We start from the raw sequence: 23118 nt of genomic DNA on the forward strand, positions 1-23118 counted from the left end.
TCCACAAATGCATTTTGGAAAATTTCAGGATTTTTTAAATTTTTACTTGAACTCTGTGAAACATTAATTTGTGTACATTTTCCATTTTTTTCATTCCAGATTGTGGTAATAATATCGCTTGGCCCTTTTTCTTTAAGATTGCAAAAAACTTCATTCCATTATAAGAATCGATTGCTCGAAAATTATTTCTAAACATTTTCTGAGTTTATTTCTGAATCTTTCATTTTTTTAACAACTACTACATCAAACACTAATGATTGATTAATTTACAGGGACTGAAGTACTTTGGTGAATTATTGAAGCAAAAAACTATTCCATATTATTGGAACAAAGAGTACAACCTTTTAACTGGGATGAAAGAGGCAACTCTTATACAGATGTCGAATAGAATAGACAGAATAATAAAAAATCTAGAAAATCAAAACGATAGTCCAACTAGACTCCGATTGACCCTTCTCGAGTTCTTTGGTGAGTTATTTTAATGTTTATCCATGTATAACGTCAACAAATTTTACAATTATAATTACAAAGCCTTGTCTGACAGTAGGCATTTAATTTGGAAAAAACTCAACACTTCAAACATGTTTTAATGTGATAAAAAATTTAGTGAGGATATTCAGTTGTGGATATTTATTTTGAATACTTCCAGTTTATTTTCATTTCCGAAATCAAGATGAAACAAGTATAGTATAGTTGGATATAAATGTACACATTTCAGAACAATTTTAATTACAAGTGGAATCTAACCTCGAGTCTAACTTAACCATTTTCCATATTTTCATACTGATGGCTTCGAAAATATTGAGCAGATTAATATTTTCATGAGATAGTTGAAACTTGTGATTCATTTTGTATCCAAAAAATTTTCGTGAAATTGTACAGGGTGGGGAAATTTCGATATTTTAGCACTTCTTTTGATGTCGAGTTAAAAGTGAAAATTGTAAAAATTGCGATATAAAAAATTATATCTCCGCTAATACTGATGATGGAACTCTAGAATTATAACATTAAACAGGTACTTTTTTCATGTAGAATCCAGTGGTATGCTCGTCTTTTCAGCGGGATTTTTAATTACGAAGCTTATACCCAAAGTTATGTTTTTTTTTAAATGGGAAACTAGATTTCTTTACCATTTTTTGAAAGTTTAATTTCGACTGATTTCAAAAATATACAACATCGTATGGTTTGTAGTAATATAAATAACAAAAACCATTTTTCATCTAAGAGTCTCGATATTTCTATGGTTTCCACTATTAATGAGCACAGAAAAATAGAGCTTTCTATGATGACAAGAGCGATCTGTGGATCTTTTCGTTATTTCCGAATCCATTCTGGCATATAAAAATTTATAAAATATATCCAGATTCGAATTTCGTATGAATTAGTGAAATGCTTAGAAATAATGAGATTGACGGAAGGAGATTGCTCTTGCTATAGGAAACTCTATTTTGCTGTGCTCTTCAACAGTTGGATCCATAGAATATTGAAATTCTTATGAAAAAAGTTTTTCATCATTTTCTATTATTTATATTGATGCAAACTATACGATGTTGCATACTTTTGAAATCAGTAAACAATTAAGCTTTCAAAAATTGGCACAGAAATCTAGTGTTCTTCTTATTGCCTCAGAGTCACAACAAAGTCGGCTGTGTTTGCACTGTCATCCGTATTTATAGATAATAATTTTCCGGCAATCTTAATGGTTCCCCATATATCACTTTTGCAGCGGTTGCTTTGTGTCTTCCCGCCAGACTGCTCTCATCCCCAGGAGGACATTGGAAAGCGTTTTTGTCCATCGGTCGTTGCTGTGGCATTTGATTGCTGCCTTGAGATGTCAATGGAGCCGTTGGCTACTGGGAGATAGACTGAGGTTCAGATGTGATTCGTGCCAGTAAACTAACATAGCTCGTTGAACAGGCATGAATTAACTTTCTCCCTTGATCTGTGGTGATCTAGAATGGTGTGTCGAACCTCGCATCCAATTTGTGTAGAACTCCCTAACGATGGTGGATATTTCCTGGTTCTGCAGGAGAATTGCTTTTGGCTATCTAGTAAATCGATCGAAAAAGATAAGGCTCTATCTGTAGCCTCATCAGCGTAGGAGTGATAGTGCTAATTTCCATGTGTACATGATCGCTGACTCTCTAAGCAGGTGCGAGACCTTTTTCTGTAATCTGCCTTGACTGAAGGCAAAAAGAAACGCTGTTTCACCATCTTCGTTGTTGCATTGGTACCAGGGTGTGCAGTTTCTGAATGGTGCCAAAGGCTACTCTGCGGAATGGCTTCGTCAGAAACCGGTGTACTTGGGGAGTCGCCATATAATAGTACACCAAAGTGATTGATTCATGCGGCTTCATCCTACGAATCAGCAAACCTACATCGCCTTACAGATATCTCTGTAGCTCGTTGTCATCCTCTTGCGATGTGGCCAATGCTGCATCGTCCAAGGTGAGGGTAGTTTCGTCCAATCTTGAAAGGACAACGTGACGTACTGATTTTTTAGGGCGTAGCTTATGTCGATGGAGATTCGGGAAATGTAGTCCAGATGTTGGAAATGTCTGGTCGAGCACTCCTCTGGCTTCTGTTTGAAGGCGAATATCAAGGGCTTGTGATCCGTGAAGATCAATAGGTTTCGGGCTTCTGCCATGGGCCTGAAATGCCTGATGGCTAGGTAGATAGCTAGTAGTTCTTGGTCGTTGGCTCCATATATGTTGGTGACAGATATGTCACCATTGCCAGTGGTTTCCATTCGTTGTTGACCATTTGCTGAAGGGTTGCTCCGACTGCAGTGGCTGATGCGTCGGTCATCAGGGCTAAAGGTGCACTATCCTTGGGGTGCGCCAGCAATGTTGCTGAGTCTCCTTCCCTTCTGCGAAGGCTCCAGTAGCTTCTGGGATCCACTGGATTTTCTCCTTCGCTTTCATGATTGTCACCAGTATATCGTTGAGCGGTGCCAATGTCTGTGATGTTTTGGGTATGGAACGATTTAGGAAGTTCACCATACCCAAAAATTTTCGAAGGTCTTTGGCGGTTGACGGTTTACTGTAGTCCAGGATGTTTTGCATCTGGTAGTGTTTTTGTACCCTCCGTAGAGAAAAGTAGCCTAAGAACTTCACTTTTTGTTGTCCGAAAGTACAATTCACTGGATTGAGTACGATGAATAGTTTCGGAAGATGTGAAGGTGTCCATATATTCCTCTTCATTCGTAAAACTTCATCGATGAATCACTGTAAAGTATGGGCATGGTTTCTCAGTGCAAGTCATGAACAGGAATTCGAATAGTCCAAATGGAACAGTTATGGCTGTCTTGTTTATGTCTTCGATAGGGGGATCTGGTTGTACGCTCGCACTAGATGGAGGTTTGAGAAGGTTTTCTTTCCTTGGAGTATATGTGCATTAGTCCAGAATGTGTCTCACGGGATACTGGTCGGAAATAGTCCGGGCGTTCAAGGCTCGGTAATCTCCACAGGGTGAAGATTCTTCCATACCTTTCTTTGGTGTGAGGTGCAGCGGCGATGACCATGGGCTGTTCGATGGACGGGCGGTTCCTAGTCGGAGCATGGCTTCGAACTCCTTGACTGCACTTCTTAGGTGACAAGCGCCGTGTTCTTGATGCAACTGGCGGTCCACGGGTCGGCTTGATATGATGTCTTGTATGTAATTCGTCCAAGAGCTCTTTCTGGTCCGGTAATTTATGGGAAAGATTTCATCAACTCATGGTACCTGGAGGATCCGTTGACAGTGTTCAGTTCTGGGATGTTACATTCATCAACTTCTCCTCGGGTAGTGAGTTGGGTGGTTCCGTCCAGAAATCTTCGATTTCTTAGGTTCACTAGCAGGTTATTGAAGATCAGGAAGACACACACAGATGATGGGTTTGGAGACATCTGCTATGACGAACCTCCAGGTGAAATCTCGGATTATTTTCCTCAAAACCATTTCCCAACTCTAGATGGTGCCATCATAATTAAGATTTCTACAACACAACTGTCACGGCGTCTTCATTCCAGGAACTTAATCCAAAATGTGAGATTATCGTCAGCTTGCGCTCCAGAATCGGCTTAGTATACCTAGGTTCCCCAAAGATATACCGTAGTTACAACCTTTTACAGCTTTGCCGTTCTAATGAGTTTATTGGAACCTTATCATAAAACTATCCCTATCACAAATAAATAATAATCGGAGTATGCAGCCTAAGTAAAAATTCCTGAATAAAGGTCTGGGCGGACCAATTGTTTTGGGATATTTTTATGATAGGGCCTCAATAATCTTATTAAAACGGCAGAGCTGTAAAAGGTCGTAACTACGGTATATCTTTGGGGAACCTATACCAACTACTATGGCGTCCAAAATAAAGCATGGGGTAAATCTCGTTACATTGTGAACTGATGTACGAATAGCAAAATTGGCAGACGGTAGATATGTACTAATCTCATTTTATGTGATCATCTCTTACATAACCAGACGGAGTAGTTTTCTACTGGATTGTTCTGGGGATGATACAGAGCATTGAACATTATTTTAATTCTATATTTAGTCCACAGTTCTGTCAAATGTTTTCTTTTGAAATGACTACCATTATTAGCCATCAGGTACTTCAGACGCTAAACAAGAGAAACACATCATTTTCTAGATGTTCACAAATTTTCAAGGCAGTTGCGGACTTAAAGAAAAAGTCAAAACAAAAAAAGAGAAATAGTCGGAGACAACGAAAATTAAACTATAACTCTTTGTCGAACATGGAAGAGAACCCAACAGATCTGTGCTAAGCATTGTAAACGTTTGGTTTAGTTGGTCGATTTCCTAACAAGCCAGCTTGACCTTTCTGAACAAATTTATGTCCAATACATACTTTACATTTTCTGACATAGTTACCAATATCATAACTCATTTTCGACTTATATAAACTCTCACAAATTCTCTTATACCTTTTAAAATGCCTGGATGACCACTTATCGGAATGTGAACAGAATGTACAACCGAAAAACGATTGAAATAACTAGTTTCCAATTCGAATCGTCCCCTAATCATAGAGAAAATTCACATTTCACATATTTATATAAGTACTTCATTACCTTGAACTCGCCATTGCTGACCAATATTATGGGCGAAGACAAAGGACTACCTACGAGCCTCCTCTATTATTCCTGAATCTAACATTTTCTTCGATTCAGCGTAATGAAGAGAGGGTCTAATGAAGGAACCGATTGATATTTTTTATTCTTTTTTTTTGTATTCGTGTTAGGTATAAAAAAAAGTACAATCGTATTTTTTTCGGTGTATGTTCGATTTATGGAAACATTTTTCCATATAAATTGTTAAAAAGTTGTGTTCATTCGGAAAATTAAATCAAATTTAGAAACCAAAAAAAAATTACCAACATTGCCATTCCGAATTTTTTTCAGAGTTCTTCATCTTTCCTGAACTGAACACTCAAAAATAGTATTATGTGACCAAAAATCATAACTCGAAAGTTCATACATAACTGACCACACTCAATAGAATATTGCTCAGAAATTACACCCTGTATCTCGCTTATGCTTCGAAGACGAGGTATATGTTATAAGGCAAAATGATTCCCGGTGTCATCTACACGACTTCATTTGTTTGTTCAATTTATAATGAAACCCACCCCATGTATGTATATACTATCAAAAACCCCATTACCATAAAATATTATCTTTGAAAGATGCCTCGACTTAATATCATTTAATTATTATACATCTTTATATTTATTTTTTTCAGGACTCCCGAATTTGTACGAAGAGTCTCCTGACAAGATTGGTAAAGGTAAATTTGAAAAAGTTATTTTGTATGCTAGATTTCACTTTTTACTTCTTAATTAGGCCTATATCAGAAATAAGTTTTGTGTTGAATTATTATATGGAAAAGTGAGAGAATGGCTCATCAACTCCTTCCATATGCATGATTTTTTTATTCAAATAATATTAATTATTATATGGATATGTTTCTGACGGTTCTGTATAATAAGTTATCGAATTAAGTATCGTAATTTTATTTACGATATGATGGTCTATATTAGTTATTTATAATACAGGTGCAGATGGCATTGATATTCTTCCGCGAGTTTTTGTTTTCTGTAGCATAAATTTGACATAATATATTAGATGAATCCGCGACAAGAGAGTTCCGAGTATCAACATAATAATAAAAGAACCATGAAATCTGTGTCAAACTGAGATATGGCAAAATGAACAAATTTGCCACAGAATTCGAGAAAATAATTATAATTGCTATTTAATACAAAATATATAGAATCTACGAAATATAATTCAAGATGTTTTATAGGTATATCATACATAATTTAGAAAAAAAAATCACATAGAATACATTTTATTGGCAAATATAGAATATCCACAGAAGGAAACTGTGCAATTATAATGTTTCTCTATTTCCTTATCGTAATGAGTTCATTACAGTTCTAAAAACAGTGCTGTAATGAACCTATTACAGCAATGTTTTCAGTTAAATTTTTCGTTTTGTGGTTGTCTACACAGAGACTTACGACATTATTCGCAATCCCTCTAAATTCTGTGGGTGTTTAATCGATTTAAGGCAGAAATAATTCACGACCATAATGCATAATTATAAATTATTTCCAAATTCGAAACGTACGATTCTAATTATTTTTCGCAACAGTCACACCAACTGCCAAGATACAATGCAAAAAATGTCACTTGGATGTATAATCTGAATGTTTCATTGAATTTCGATAATATTTCACTAAACTTGACTGAAATAGAAAAAAATATCGTCTAATAATCGTTGTAGATGGCAATTCCAACACTCATGCGTTCGAAAACGAGAGACGAAGGAGGGAGAATTTCGCATTCGTGTTGGAATAGCAGCCCATTCTGCAACTTGTTTTAGAATATACACGAATGCACACGAGTGTTGGAATTGCCTTCTGCAACGAGTATTAGACGATATTTTCTCTATTTCAGTCGAGTTTTGTGAAATATTGTCGAAATTCAACGATAAATTCAAATTAAACATCCTGATGATTTTTGTATTAAATGAAAGAAAATGAAAATTGAAAGATTACGGAATTTGCATCGTATATTTCGAATTTGGAAATAATTTATAATTGCGCATCAAAATCATGAATTATGCCTGACGAAATCGATTTAACTAAACCAGAATTAAAGAAATTGAGAATAATGTTGAAAATCATTTCACATTATCCTAATTATATTCTATTGACAAGGCATAGATACAAATTTCACATATGACGTCATTCATTTTTACAGAATGACGTCAACATTTTTTATAATGCTGACTACCCCATTTTCTTGTGCTGATTTAATAGACGTGCAACTTACCTGTATGGTGTGAATAAATAAGTACCATAGATGAAGAATATTCAAATTGCTGTCCGTTAACCATTTGGAACTGACTGAACTCTATGTAACGAAAACAAAATTTTTTTTGCACTAATTATCGTTATGATATTTTACTCCTAAAAACATTTAAGTAATTATTGCAGTGAGAGTTTGTGTTTAACGCATAGTTTTAGACCCCCCGCATATTGGCAACTTTCGGCAAGCAACTTTTTAATCACAAAATTAGTTCTTATGAGAACCCGCTCTCAGGCGATTATTTAGTTGCGGCTACTGAAATATTCCGCTCTATTCGCCATTCAATAATGGTTCGATTCGGTGATAAATTAGGAACACATGAGGAAGAATGAAAATTATTTAACCAAGAACATCCTGACAGACTACCTATTGAAGATCCACAGTAAGTAAATTGGTACCTAAATTTACTGATCCATCTATTCAAGTCATCAATCCATGATTCACCTCGGCCTGAACGAATAAACCAGATTTTTTAATGTGTTAGTTCAAGTTGAAGCATTATGTTGCGAAGTTGTTGAAGAAAGAGAACTATCATCCTCGTAAAATTCCAGGCCGCCGTTTTTTTTTAATAATATCCTATTTTCTGAAGAAGCCACTTGTTGCCGGAATGGGACAGTAAATCGTCACAATTGCAGGTATTGGCCAAGAGAAAATCCTCACTGGACACAAGAATGTCACAGCCATCGCCGCGAGAAATTGAATGTTTACATTACAATAATCGGACAGCGTTCAATAGGGCCTTACTTTTTTGAGAATCTTACAGCAGAACTTCATTTGAACTTTTTGCGGTTTGATTTGGTGCCTGCTCTGTCAGCACTGTTTCTAGATGATGTCGAAGATGTACCCCATCACTTTGAAATAAACATCCGTCAATATCTTGACATCTCATTTCCTTAAATGTGGATACAACGTCGAGGACCTGTTGAGAGACCACTCACTTATACTTGTTTTTGGTGGGGTAATTTAATATCAATTAATTTTGATAGGCCGAATAAGTTGAAAGAGTTACGGCAAATAAATCCTGCATAAGTGCAGCAGATGACTTCTGAAGTCCTTGAGCAAAGTAAACAAAGTAACAAAGTGAACTCGTATCGGTCAGTGCCTATAATGGTTGAAAGAGCAGTAATCGAACATTTGCGCTATATTTCTTTTGTTTTTTGGGTTGAATGAAGATTTTCTTCTATGAAAGTTTCACTTTTAACTCTCACAGTTAATGTGTTATTTCCTCAAAAAAAAAGTAACCAAGTACCAATTTTTTTACACCATCAATAAGGCAAGTCTGATGAATCGACGAAGAAATTGGGTAGTTATTTAACAAAAAATTATGACGTCACTCTGTAAAAATGAATGATGTCATAAGTAAAATTTTTATGCCTGATAGTGGTTAATTGAAAACAAAAATTGACCTCTCCGAGCCTTTTGCTTTGAAAACATTCAATAAGGGAGTTATACATTTTGTTGACAAATATCCCTAATTTTGGATTAGTTGACACCCATTTTCAAGCATTTCTATATAAAGGGTATTCTAAATCACGAAGATGAGGAAAAATTTTCTGATTCAGATAATATAGAAGAAGATGGAAACTCCTTATTAAAAGAAGACAGTACAGGGACGGCCGAGGAAAACTCTAATGTAAGTTCTCTCTATACATATATACCGGGTGTTTCAAATTAAGTCGGCAACATTGCTAACTCCGTTATTATTGATGCTACGATGTCGGTTAAATGGACAAACTAGTAGCATTTTTAGTGGTCTTCTCGATGCCGAAAACAAAAAGAAATTGACACTTGCGTTGTCGTATTATTTCATAAAATGATATTTTTTTCAAGGGAACACCCTATATTTTTTCATGCATTTCGATTCGTTATAACATTCTCAACAACAAAGCTCATATCACCTTTCTTCCTAAAGTGGAAAATGAGCGACTTATTTTGAAATATTTATTTCTTTCACTAGTACAAAAAATTTATTTGTTTTGGCGGATAAGCCTCATGATTGTCCAAACAACCATTTTTTGTACTTGTACGAATGACAATATTTTGTTACTAATAGTAAAATAGGACAGTAAAAAGAAAAAAGTGCGCTGGGAAGTGAACTCGTGATCATCATGTAGCACCACTCAATCGACACCACTCAGCTATTTGATATTAATAGACAAAACGAGAATTTCCTTCTTGAAGCCATTCCGCTAGCCGCATTGATTTTGTGATTCAATAGTGTCAATAGAAGGGCCCAAATATGTGTTCAATAAGAAGGCGGTGACCATTTACAAGATATTTAATGGCGCTTTATCAAATCAGTTTGTTATAAATGTTTCCTTTTAATACAACTGTCTTATTTTCACCTTTACAAAAAAAGGTCAAATGAGCTTTGTTGTTGAGAATGTTATTACGAATCGAAATGCAAGAAAAAATATAGGGTGTTCCATTGAAAGAAAATATCATTTTATGAATTATTATGATAAAGCAACTGTCAATTTTTGTTTGTTTTCGGCACCGAGAAGACTACTAGTTTGCCCATTCAAACGACATCGTAGCATCCATAATAACGGAGGTAGCAATGGTGCCGACTTAATTTGAAACACCCTGTATATATATATATATATTTCTTTTTTTTTTTATTTTTTTTTTATCAATATAAGGGGAGTTTTCTCATGCAAGTTTTCTAGACAGTCTTATGCAAACATTTTGCCGAACAGAGTGAGTTGAATACTTGAAAATCAAAAATTCACAACTGAAGAACTGTACTGTAAAGAAGAAAGCTATATGGAGAATGTTCGGCGCCAACTTTTAGGAGGTTAATGCAGCTTGGAAGGTTATGTGTTGGATGGGAGCGTTGCCCTGTTTACGAGGATTTATCAGTTCTACGTTGTTTCCGTTGTCAGGGGTTTTACCATAAAAGGCAAAATTGCCGTAACAACCTTGCGTGTCCCTATTGTGGTGAAGAGCATGAACAAAGGGACTGTCCAAAGCGGAAGAAAGTTTGCTTTGCACTAATTGTGTTTCATCTAATAATAAATACAAAACCAAGTATAGCATTAACCATCATACAACGGATATTGAGTACTCCACAATGCGATATCACATCAGGCTGTTACAATCCAAAATCGATTATTCAAGTTAATGGTACTAACTGACAAAGATATTATCTTGGTCAATCTCAATCAATTGGAACAAGATCATCGGGGAACCTATGTGGAGCCAGATAAATGTGTATCCTAAACATCTAATAAACATATCAATATTATGCATGTTAATATACGAAGTGCGAACAAGAATTTTGATGAGTTTCTGGCACTGGTTGAGACTTACAGTTTGTCTGCTTGTGATGTTTTCGTTTTGGGTGAGTGTTTTCGAACAGTAGCGGTGGATAATTTAAGTATTCCAGGTTACACCACCATACACAACGGAGGTGACTTCAATAAAAATGATGGCGTTTCATTGTTAATTAGGTCTGATCTTAATTATAACATATCTGTTTATAAATTTGATAGATGTGGGGTCTCTCTTTCCATAATAGAGCTGCTTGTTGATCATGTAACTTATAAAATAATAGCATTGTACAGGGTGGGCAAATAAGCGAGGTAAGCGGCTATATCTCAGGATTAATAAAGATTACTATTACTATTACTATCCACTCATCGTAGAGACTTGCGGTAAAAATTTTTACCACTAAAGTGTACAAGAAAACACACTGGAAATTATTTTCAAGTTCAAACCTCTACCGCTAGGAGGCGTAATAGCTACCGTCAAGTAGAAAAATGAATTTTACCCGAAAATGTTTCGTATGAAGTTGAAGAAAAAACATCATCACTGTAATCCTTGGAAAATTCTCTATCTTTTTGAATTGTCACTTTCGATTTCACGACATCAAATAAGGGTAGGTGACAGGGAGAAATCTGACTGATTGAAATGCCTGTAACTTCAGTTTGGCTCAACATTTTTGAGCAAATTAGATCTCGTCTGAAATAAAATATCTTGTTGATTGAGGACAAAATATACTCATGATAAATTTGTTTTTGCTGGTTTCGATAGGTGGCGCTAAGTCAGAAGTTCATTGTTTTGTTCATTTACTCCGAAATTTCAAGTGTAATGATAGGATTTTCTTAACAGAAACAGAAATTCCATCAAATTTGCATGAAAAAACCTGAAGTTCGCAAAGCGATAGTTTCAGGCGTTCTGAAGTTAAGGCCGAAAGAAGATATTCTTCAAACTGATGCACTGCGAAAAACCAAATTGTGTCTTTTTGTTTTGACAGAAACAGAAATCCCATCAAATTTATATGAAAAAACCAAAAGGTCGCAAAGCGATAGCTTCAGTCGTTCTGGAGTTATGGCCGAAAGAAGACACAATTTAGTTTTTCAGTGCATCAGTTTTTTCGGTCATAACACCAGAACGCCTAAAACTATCGCTTTGCGACCTTTTGGTTTTTTCATACAAATTTGATGGAATTTCTGTTTCTGTTGAGAAAATCCTATCATTACATTTGAAATTTCGGAGTGAAATGAACAAAACAATGAACTTATGACTAAGCCCCTTATCGAAAGAAGCAAAAACAAATTTATCATGAGTATATTATGTCCTCAATCAACAAGATATTATCTTTCAGACGAGATCTTATTTGCTCAAAAATGTTGAGCCAAACTGAAGTTACAGACATTTCAATCAGTCAGATTTCTCCCTTTCACCCACCCTTACTTGATGTCGTAAAATCGAAAGTGACAATTCAAAAAGATAGAGAATTTTCCAAGGATTACAGTGATGATAGTTTTTCTTCAACTTCATATGAAACATTTTCGAGTAAATTTCATTTTTCTACTTGACGGTAGCTATTACGCCCCCTAGCAGTAGAGGTTTGAACTTCAAAACAATTTCCAGTGTGTTTTCTTGTACCTACACTTTAGTGGTAAAATTTTTTACTGCAAGTCCCTACGATGAGTGGATCCTGAGATATAGCCGCTTACCTCGATTATTTGTCCACCTGTACAGACCTAACCGAAGTGACTTGACTTCCTTCATTAATGAACCCGATACGTATTTAGACCAAACCAAACAGAATACTAGAGTTGAATTATTAATCGGTTATGTTAATATTAATTTATTGAATGGGAGTGAGTTTTCTGTGAACAAATATTTATGTGTGCTTGCTAGGTATGATTTTGTGCCCTATATTTTGAATCCCACCCGAGTCACACGCGATTCTGAATCATGCTTGGATCACATTTTTCTCAAAAGATCATCTGATGGCAGATCGAACTTAAGGTTTGACTCGTTTATTGTCAAATGTCACATTACAGACCATTATCCGGTTTTAGTACAGATAAATTCCAAAGTAAACAAAAAAAATATCTTAAATTGTGGTGGAAAAAGTATTGCCAAAATTAACAAACATAAATTACATATTTTAATAAAAAAAACAAACTGGAATGATGTCTTAAATTTGCATGATCCCCAGGTTGCGGCAGATCGTGTTTTTAGCAAGTTCAGAAGACACATTGAGGATTCAAAAACCATCATGAAGAATCCGAAAGAATATTTCAAAATAAAACCTTGGATAACGGCGGGCTCGATTATTTCAATAAAACATAGATATAAATTAAAAAATAGGTTAAAATTGCGCTACTCGCCAGAACTTGAGCAGGAATACAAGAATTATAGAAATAGACTAAAAGTATTATTAAAAAAGTCCAAAAATGATTATTATTACAAGCAAATTGAAGATAATGAAAGTAATATAAGGAAGATTTATCAACTGATCTCTGATGCTACTAACGAAAAATCTAATAAAAAATCTACATTATAGATTGTTAACGAAGAAGATGTTGTTTTTGATGACGACAATCAGATGGCAAATTACTGTAATCAATATTTCATCAACATCGGTTTAAATATGGTAAAGAATATAAATGGGTCAAATTGTACAGAAAAATTATCTATGAATTCTAATACTTTGTTTCCAAATCCGGTCACGAATGCTGAACTTATAGATCATATATCCACACTAAAAACTACTAGTTCACCAGGAATAGATGGAATAACTGCAGACATTATAAAAAACAATCATCACTATATTTTAGAACCTCTAAAACACATAATAAATTCAATTTTCTCGAAAAGGGTTGTACCCAGTCAGTTTAAATCTTTTATAGTTACTCCAATTCATAAAGGTGGCGAAAAATCAAAAATTTCAAATTATAGACCAATTAGATACCAATAGATTGGTAATTTTGGGAAGATTTTTGAGAAGTGCCTGAAAAGTAGAATTGTTAAATTTTTTGACCAGAATAATATAATACATATATGGGCAGCAGTTTGGTTTTCGCGCTGGCAGGTCGACGAATGATGCTATGTGCTCAGTAGTTGAGGGCATTATAGAGGATCTTGACAAGAATAAGAAATGTATAGCGGTTTTTCTGAACTTAGCAAAAGCATTCGATACTGTCAGTCACGAGAGGCTGCTGCACAAAATATAACTTTCATAAAGAAAAATTAGCTTCCCTTCAACATGAATATTTCTTTGTTAATAGAGTGATTTGATAGTATAACTCTCTTCAACTTTCGTCTCCTTCAGTTAACCGGATTTGATAGCAAATGAGTGACACTAACACCTCCTCCAAGGTTCACGTCTAATTGGGAAACACCCTGTATATTTTGTAATTGTTTACGAAATATACATATAGGTACTCACATAATATAAGAATATAAACAAGATAGTATAAAAAAAAACTAATCAGAAGGTACTTAAAACTATTGAGTATATAAATATGACAAAATTAGGGACCTTATTCTCTGAGGACGTCTCTGAGTTATTTGCCTCTTACATTGAGAGTGTATATAAGCCACTCAAACAAAGGACTAAATTGGAATCAACAATGACGATTTCCATCATTCGGGAAATATCCCAGTGTCCATTGACCTTCGAAAAATCAAGTGGAGTGGGGTTTCCAGACCCACCACCGAAGACCTGACAAAGAAGAATGGAATTTCATAAGGTCCTGGAGGAAGATGTTACCGACACAGTAACTTCCCAGCGTTATGTGTCAATGTTGGAAACCTTCCTACAGCCTGAATTGGAAGAACTTGATGAAGAACACGATCTCGGTGACATCTGCTTCCAGCAGGATGGCGCTACAGCCTCGAACTTCATTAGTTGTTTTGAGACAGATGTTCCCAGAGAGACTGATCTCACTTAGAAGGGATGTGGGTTGGACAGTTCGCTCACCAGATTTGAGCATCTTCGATTTTTTCCTATGGGGCCACCTTAAGGATAAGGTCGAAAACTTCCGAAATCGACTAGATCAGTCTGTCGTTGTTGACGGCCGCCATCTTAGTGATATCATTTTCAAAAGTTCGGCGAAAAAATTATATTTCCTTCTGCCTTCAAGGAATAGATCCGTTTTTCTCTAACTCTTACCATTTTTTTTTCAAATTGCCCTTTGAAACTCGTCAGGCTCTGCCGGACCCTGTACTATGGAGAGAATTGTTAAATTAATGTTATTTTTATAAGCCAATATTTGCTGCTATAAAGACAGATTCATTAGCGAATATACAATCGATAATTTAGCTGCTCTTCATGAAACTATTGGTCATAATATTTATCTCTCTTTTTAGGAAGATTCAAGTATAAGAAAAGAAAGGTATTCTGTTCTCAGTTCTTCTCATGGGAATGAAAGTGCCGCCATGACTTCAAAGCTGAATGATACGCAGAAAACAGAAAGGATTAGATGGACGTCTGTCACAAAAAATGAAGCTTTCGCGATATATGTGTCGAAAAAATTGGAAGAAATGACTGAAACTCAAGGAATATATGCTGAAAAACTTATATCTGATATATTAATAAAGGGTTCATTAGACCTACTAACGGTAGACACAAATATTTGTGATAAAGTACCTATGTCATCATTACTCCCAGAAACTGAGATGCATAAAAACCCTGGTGTGACTATTGATACTTTGAGACAAAACGGGAGATTTTTCAGATTTACGCCTACTTCATTTTGAGAAATCATGACAGTTTCAGATGGCGCATACAGCGTTTATAATTGACATTTCTCGCAATTCTCCACTCTCGTGACCTTTGAGTATAAATAATAATATTTTATATTCTATGCTCGTAGCAATCTTCTATACTCTGAATAGATGACTAGCCGTCTGTCATTATATTCCATTCATTTCATTAAAAATTCGATATGAACTGAATTGTAATTTCTTGTGAGAGTTTGTAGTACCTCAATTTTTTTTCATTTTGAAACACCGCCAGACAGATAGCAGGAATTCGGACAATTTTGAAGAGCGCCACCTTACAGAACTCTGGTCAGTTTTCACCCAAGTAACAGGTGGACTCTCAAAAAGTCTGAATCAAAATCCAACCAGTGCACACACCAGGGTTTCTTGCATCTTACAGAAAACCTCAATTACTGAACTTTATTAGGTCAGAAACCGTCAGAAACAAATATCCAAAGGTTGATGTTATTACTTATTTATAATTATTGAATAATTTTTTTCAGAAACTGCAGTCACACAAAAAAGAAATGATAGTTATTGCAACATTTCTTGAAATATTATGGTAAACGTCTATTGCAACCACAATACACATTCGTGAAGATACTTTTCGTGAAATATTTTCCATAAAAGATCAGGTTTAAAATTAGGACCATTATTATTATGTAGGTTTTTATCATTATTTTATTCTCTTACCCAACTTGACATGACAGTTTAAGGTATTTTAAGGTTCTTCTATTTAGAGTGCGTTTTTTGCAGTGTATATTTTTTGTCCAATCCCAGAAAGAGAAGAGCAATATTCAAAAATCCTTCAATTTCTTTAGTAATTTTCGATAGAGGTGTAACAGTCCTATATGAATTGTGTTTTTAATACCATGTAAGCTTTATTTTTTCCACAGCATTGTTAATTGTTTCCACAGCGAATGGTTAGACGGCCACTGAAACGATAACATTTCTCTCCTCGCGTTAGAATGGTGTTATTGTTAATATTATTTAATTTCTAAAGACATCCCTGCAGCCATGTGTTCTCTTCAGCTGGAATTTGACACATACCATAGCTTTCTTTTGCAACAGAACTTTTTTTGCATCCGGACAGAAGTGAACAACTTTTACATTACATTTTACAAGTTGTGCTCTTTCCATATTAGACATTATTATAATTCCACTCATAACTAAGTTAAGGGCGAATTTACAAGCCTTTCATTAATGAAAACGTTCCTCTCTTTTTTTTTTTTGAACGTTCATGGACCACACCTCCACCTCTTACAAGAAAGATGCCCCCCCATTCCATCTGTCAGCCTGGTGTCTATTGGACAAATAAGTTTTGAACATTTCAAGTGCCTTTCCTCTTATGCCATAGCATATCAGGAATTCACAATATAGAATTTACTGTACCCTAAATTTTCCTACAGACGATTCTTACTCGAGTGATAGTTCTTTTTCTATTTAAAAAGAAAAATTTTCAGTGTTTGATCACTCAGTTATAATGGGAATGGTTGAATCTTTTAGGAATTATATATTTCTTTGAGGGGAAATAACAATAATAATAAATTTATTTGCAGAAATATATATTATATTATTTTTGTATTATTTCAGGGCCGCTGCCAGGAGCGGCAAATCGGACATTTTTCCGGGGCTCCAAATTGTAGGGGCGCAAAGTCAGTTAATAAGACATACTTTTTGGCACAAAAATGTTTTCTTAGTAGTAAAATAATAAAATTTCCTAGAGTCAATTTTTTTCAAATCAAATAGGCTTTCTCAACTATAGTTATGAAAATACGCATATATATTAAAATTCACCTTTACGATCTACGTCGGCTTTTTACAATAGACTGAGGGGCCAGTTTCATAATCCATGTGAAAAGGCTCCCCTTGTTAACACCGCTTCATTAGAAAGTCGCCTTCATATGGAGCTTAAAAGTAGCTTCGGTTTCCTGAACATATGTATTTCGACCGCCTTTGAGAGAAGTCTTTCTTTTATTCGTAAATGTCGAATTTGCCGGAGCGCCAAAATGTCTGGCGGTGGCTCTGTATTATTTAGCCTTAGACATTCATGTCGAGATTATATTGGGTTACTTTTTCAATATTTTTATATAAAATTTTTAAACGGCCATATTTTGTACATTTTCAATTACATATCTAAAAGTAAAAAATGAATGGTAAAATGATCTAGTTAGTTGAATTTCTTGAATTAATTAAGTATTTCTTAATCAGAATTTTATTCATTCAGAATTCTTATCTGAAAATTTTTCGAAAATTGTTATATTTTTTTTCATTTATATCATTTCAATGATAGTCTCATGTTTTAATTGAAATCTGAGGAATAGTTGAATTTTAATAAGATTAGATTTTGAATTATGATTAGAGTATTGGGGTTTTCATCATTATTGTATGTAACCAGAAGAATTGTATTTCAAATTTGTATCCTGACTTGAAATTATAGGTATATGTGTAGATACTTTGTATCTACTGAGTACCGATCCGCATTTTTTAGAGTTAGTTATTTCGGTTATATTAATCCAACTCACTCATTTTATAATATTTTAAGTATCCGTCGACCTCGAAAATTCTATTGGAAGAAGAAGAAATTCATTGTGAGTGTTTCTTGTCCATGGTTTTACTATAGATTTTCACTGTAGATATAGGTTGCTATTTCTGTATTAGAATTCAATAAAATTTTATTTGAAACAAGGTCCATTATATCATTTCATAACCATTTCGTTTCTTGACATGTCAATTTATAATAATAATAATAATTTATTGATCCTTCAGGACACTTAACAATGTGTATAGGATAAGTCAAGGAAATATTATTTAATCTACTATTCTATTATTTACAACATATAGGTACTATTCTATTGAGTGATCAACGAATAAGATGAGAAATTCCCTAACCGAATGGAAACATTTCTTCAGCAACAACTCCTTAATTACATTTTTGAATGATTGTTTGTTCAAATATTTCAAATGGGAGGGCAAATGGTTGAACAATCTAATGCCCTGATAAAGTGGAGAATGTTCGAAACTGTGAGTCCGATGTTTAGGAACCAAAAGCACCTGTGAATTGCGTGTTCTATGATTGTGCGTACTAGATAATTTTTTCCAATTAGTCTCATTATCTTTAGAGTATATGAGACATTTAAATATGTATAGACATGGGAGTGATAGTAATCTATTGGCAACAAATATAGGCCGACAGGATGCGCGATGGTTCAAACTAAAAATTTGACGTATTACTCTTTTCTGTGCCACAAAAACTCTAGAGAAGGAACTACAGTCTCCCCAGAGCAAAATATTGTGAGATATATGACAGTAAACAAGGCTGTAATAAACATCAATAAGAGAACTAGGGGGTAAAGAAGTTTTGAGTCTACTTATTGCGTAATAAGCATTATTGATTTTTTTTTGCATAGGACATCAACGTAGGTTGACCAACTAAGACTTCGATCCATGTGGATCCCAAGGAATTTAGTACAGTCTGTTGGAATTATAGTAGAACCCAGACAAACTATTTTCAACAGACCTCTTTCATAGTTTCTTAATCCGAAATACAAACAAGCTGTCTTACCTACATTAACTATCAGATTGTTACGGCTACACCATAACTCATCCATAATTTTTTCACAAGCTCTCTGGAGCTCATCACAACTTCGAGCCGCGATTACGACAGATGTGTCATCAGCAAATAATATAAGCAGGATAAATGAGGCGGTAAGTCGTTTATGAAAAGTAAGAATAATAGAGGTCCCATTACAGAGCCCTGTGGAGCACCCATCTCTATATTATATTCTCCGGAATAATGTTTTTCGTTTCTCACTAACATGGTTCTGTGATGGAGAAAACTACGCAGCCAATCGGAAAAAATGCCTCTAAAGCCAAGATTGTAACATAACACCTTAACCTAGATATGCCTCAGGGAACTTTTTCATAAAAAAATTCTTCTCGACAAATATTCACAAAAGGAACAGTTGGAGAAATATTTAGTGCATTCGTCCAAACTACATTACGGCCTGAACCTGAACCGACAAGTTTGGCAAGAAATATTAGCTTCAATAGAAATAATGTGGAGCTTTTTTTCAACAATTTGGAAAGTGTTCATGCCAAATTTGGTTTTTCAAGTGACCGAATTGTAAATGTAGATGACAGTGGTGTGAACACTGTTATGCAGACTCCAAAAATTGTAGCTGTTGAAGGATGCAGGCAAGTTGGCCAGACAGTTGGAGCGGAAAGGGGGAACAATTAAGTGACATTTTGTGGGACAATTTTGGCAATTGGAAATGCTATTCCACCTGCGTATGTTTTTCTTAAAGTTAGATTCAAGGAATCATTTCTGACTGGGGCATCTGAAGAAAGCATTGGAATAGCATCACCTAAAGGTTGGATGACAAAAGAAGGCTTCTTAACGGTCATGCGTCACATCCGGAAATACACTCACGCTTCCAAGGAAAATCCAGTTCTTATAATATTAGACAACTATCATACACATGCCATTGGAACTGATTTTCTACTGTCGGGATAATGGCTTGGTGCTACTAACATTTCCACCCCATGCAACCCACCGGCTCCAACCTCTAGATATATATATATGTATTAGGTCCTTTCAAAGAAAGATGCCGAACTTATTTCAATGAGCGGATGACAAAGCATCCTGGAACAGCTATCACAATATACAATATACATACAATTGCAAGACCATTCAACGAAACTTTTGATAGGCAGAATATAATATATCTATTTTCAGATGATTGTATAAGTGCTGAAGTGCTCGGAAGGGCCTAAAAATGTCACCTTACACGTTTCCCAGACAACTTCAGCTGAACCAGAAATTGGGAACTCGATTCAAACAGTTATCGGTATATCGAAACACCTTCTACCTCATCTACAGTTTCTGAACTAAAAATCATATCATCCATTATTTTAAAACCATCCGCAGAATCTACCAATGAAAAACTCACCCGAAAATATTCAACCTTTTCCCAAAGTAACAAGACCACCACCACCAAACAAAAATTCCAAAAGGAAAAAATTGTTAGCAATTTTGGCCGAAACACCTAAGAAAAATAGAATAGAAGAAACATTGGAACGAGAACAGAAAAAACTACCGAAAAAAAGAAGACAATACACTTCCGTAAGGTTTTTGACCAACACACATCCGAAATTGATATAGAGAAAGTTTGCAAGAATTAAATGATAGTCCATTGTATGAAATTGATTGGGATGGATTTAGCCTTCATATATGATTTTGTATTGGTTTAATTCATGACAAAGAAAACGGTAAAGCACTTTGTGGGTCGTATAGTTGAAAGAAATAAAGAAGGCGAATATCTCATTAATTTTCTGAAACTAACAACGGGACATATATTTTTTCCAGAACATAACGATGAAAGTTGGGTCAGCTTCGAAGATATAGTCACTAGGCTTCCACCTCCGATTAAGAAAAGAGGCACTGCTAGATCAAATGCTTTTTTTAAGTTTCGTATGGATTTCATGAATTATAATTCAGAATAAATGCCACAATTATTTTGGACGCATAATACAGAATAATTGCATTTTTTGAGGACTTAGAAGCAGTTTATTTCACTTGTCCAGTTCTATCCCGTAAAAAAAGTTGCATGTGCATGTGCCCCCTGAAGAGGCACATGTGGACAAATAGCAATAGCTATTATTTTCGCTTGTAGCTGGAAAATTTTTTGAGGATATAATATTTGAATTTCAGTATAAATGGCATAACTCATCTTGAAAGTTAAAATAATAATTGAATGTAATCAATTTTCCAAAGATAAAATTCATTAATATGAAAAATGTCCACATGTGCTTCCCTCTCCCTTATTCAGTTTTTTTACATCGATTCAATTATCATTATGTCTGATTAATTTGCTTATTTAGGCTCTTTCTTTTTCTATCATCTATAGTTTAGCCTTTCTCCTGTAATATACATATATAGTTTTTAATTTTTTCAGGTTTTCAGGAATTTTTTGCTATATCCTCGGAGCCAGGTATCAACAAGATCTTTGGCCTATCCCTTTTTTTTACTCTTGATGTTTTTTCTTGTAGAGTACAAATGCTCGGTTTTATTTAATCTTATATTTCCTCTTAAAATCTTCAGAAGAATTTGGATATCTTCACTATCCATTTCTGATTGTATAAAGATGTTTCAAATGTGGATCACAGACTACTCCCCACCCAACAATTCCGTAGTTGATCTAGGATAATATTAAATTAAGGCATTTAATAACATCATTAAATGTTTAGTGTTATTTAAATATTTTTTCATAAGTCTGAACTTGTATAGAAGTTCTCTCAATTTTCTTATTGTATTTATTATTTGTTGATCTCATTTTAGGTTACCGTTATAATCATTATTCCGATATTTTATTGATTTTGTTTCTGGTATCGTCACAAGTTCATTTATCTAAAGATCTCCCATCGATGGCAGATCTGAATTATAGAATGTATTTGGTTTTTTTGATTGAATGTGAGTTAACTTGCATGAAACTATTTGCCCAACCTATCAAAATGGTATTCAACTTTTTGAACTCATGATACGTGAGAGCTGTGTAATAAATAGTAGGCATTATTCCAGAAAAAATATCACCCTGTAGATTTGCATTCAAAAATTTTCATTGTATTTCATTAAATACCTTCTTTTTGAGGTATTGATGTATAATGAAAAAAATGAGAATTGTACTTATCTTCGACTCATATAAAGCCTATTAAATTTATGACTCACACAAAATTTCATGACAAGAACAAATAGGTAACAATTTCCAATTTTCTCAAAGAAAAGTTAACAGTTTCACCGACGAAAAAATCAAAAAAGTTCACAAAATAATTTCGAATGACAGTAAAATGAAGTTGATTGAGATAGCAGACATTGTGAAGATATCATCTGAAAGTGTACATCATATCATTCACGAAGAAAATGAGAAAGCTGGCAAGGTTATGGCAACAGTATTCTGGGATGCGCAAGGTATAATATTCATTGATTACTTCCGAAAAAACCAGACAACATTATCATCGACTTTACGAAGATCACGTAGGGATGTGGTCTTGGTTTGGTATTTCACCGGTTTTACTCAGAATTCCTAAGTTTTGTGGAATCTTCCTCTAATATTCAACTTTGAGAATTTACTTCAATTGGAGGAAATGTTAGATTTACTACAGTTTTATTTAATACCTACTAGTTCGAGCCAGCCTGGAAGACTATTTCTAATTTACGATAACTTTTTTCAATCCAAACCAATTTCAGTTGGACAAAGCCCCAAATTTTGCTCCAAGCTGATCTCAATCCAAACATGAAAAGCACAGTGAAGTACATGTAGTAGTTCCGGAGATTATCGTTCGCAGATAGCAGGACAGGAATGTGTTTTTGTGTTCTGTCGCTCTTTTCTTATCTCCGTCGGTAATTTTCTCATTAATTTATGAAATGTAAAAATAAATCGGTTTTACTATTTCCTTATAAGTAGTTACAGATTATCTTTCAAGGAATTTCAATTATCCTAGGAAATATCTGTAGAAATCAATCAGAAATAGAAATAATATGATGATTTATAAATAAAAGGCGTAAAAGGGTATTAAATCTATTGAAATTAATATGAACCAATTTTTTTGGTCGTATTTCATTATTCTCTGATTGAAACTAAAGATGAACTTCGTTACACTTCTCATATATTTGAGAAGAATAATTAATTAATTTCAATAAATAAACAAATCTTCAAAACTATATTGTATTTTGCTA

The 23118-nt window shown here is 34.5% G+C and overlaps 1 protein-coding gene across 6 annotated transcripts in view; it reads left to right on the forward strand.

The window, feature by feature from the left end:
- Positions 1–18071, forward strand: part of LOC123674156 (cyclic GMP-AMP synthase-like) — a 61036-nt gene extending 42965 nt beyond the window's left edge. For 2 of the 6 annotated variants that reach the window (XM_045609055.1, XM_045609056.1), the window contains exons 7-10: positions 273–468; positions 5746–5790; positions 8942–9012; positions 14991–18071. In XM_045609055.1, coding sequence (XP_045465011.1) covers positions 273–468; positions 5746–5790; positions 8942–9012; positions 14991–15380 — 702 coding nt within the window. In that variant the 3' untranslated portion in view covers positions 15381–18071. The remainder of the gene's footprint in view (positions 1–272; positions 469–5745; positions 5791–8941; positions 9013–14990) is intronic. The other 4 variants (XR_006746589.1, XM_045609058.1, XM_045609057.1 and 1 more) reach the window with 4 other exon arrangements.
- The last annotated feature ends 5047 nt before the right edge of the window (positions 18072–23118 follow it).

Source organism: Harmonia axyridis, chromosome 2, assembly GCF_914767665.1.
Source record: "Harmonia axyridis chromosome 2, icHarAxyr1.1, whole genome shotgun sequence".
In the NCBI taxonomy this organism is placed as follows: domain Eukaryota; kingdom Metazoa; phylum Arthropoda; class Insecta; order Coleoptera; family Coccinellidae; genus Harmonia; species Harmonia axyridis.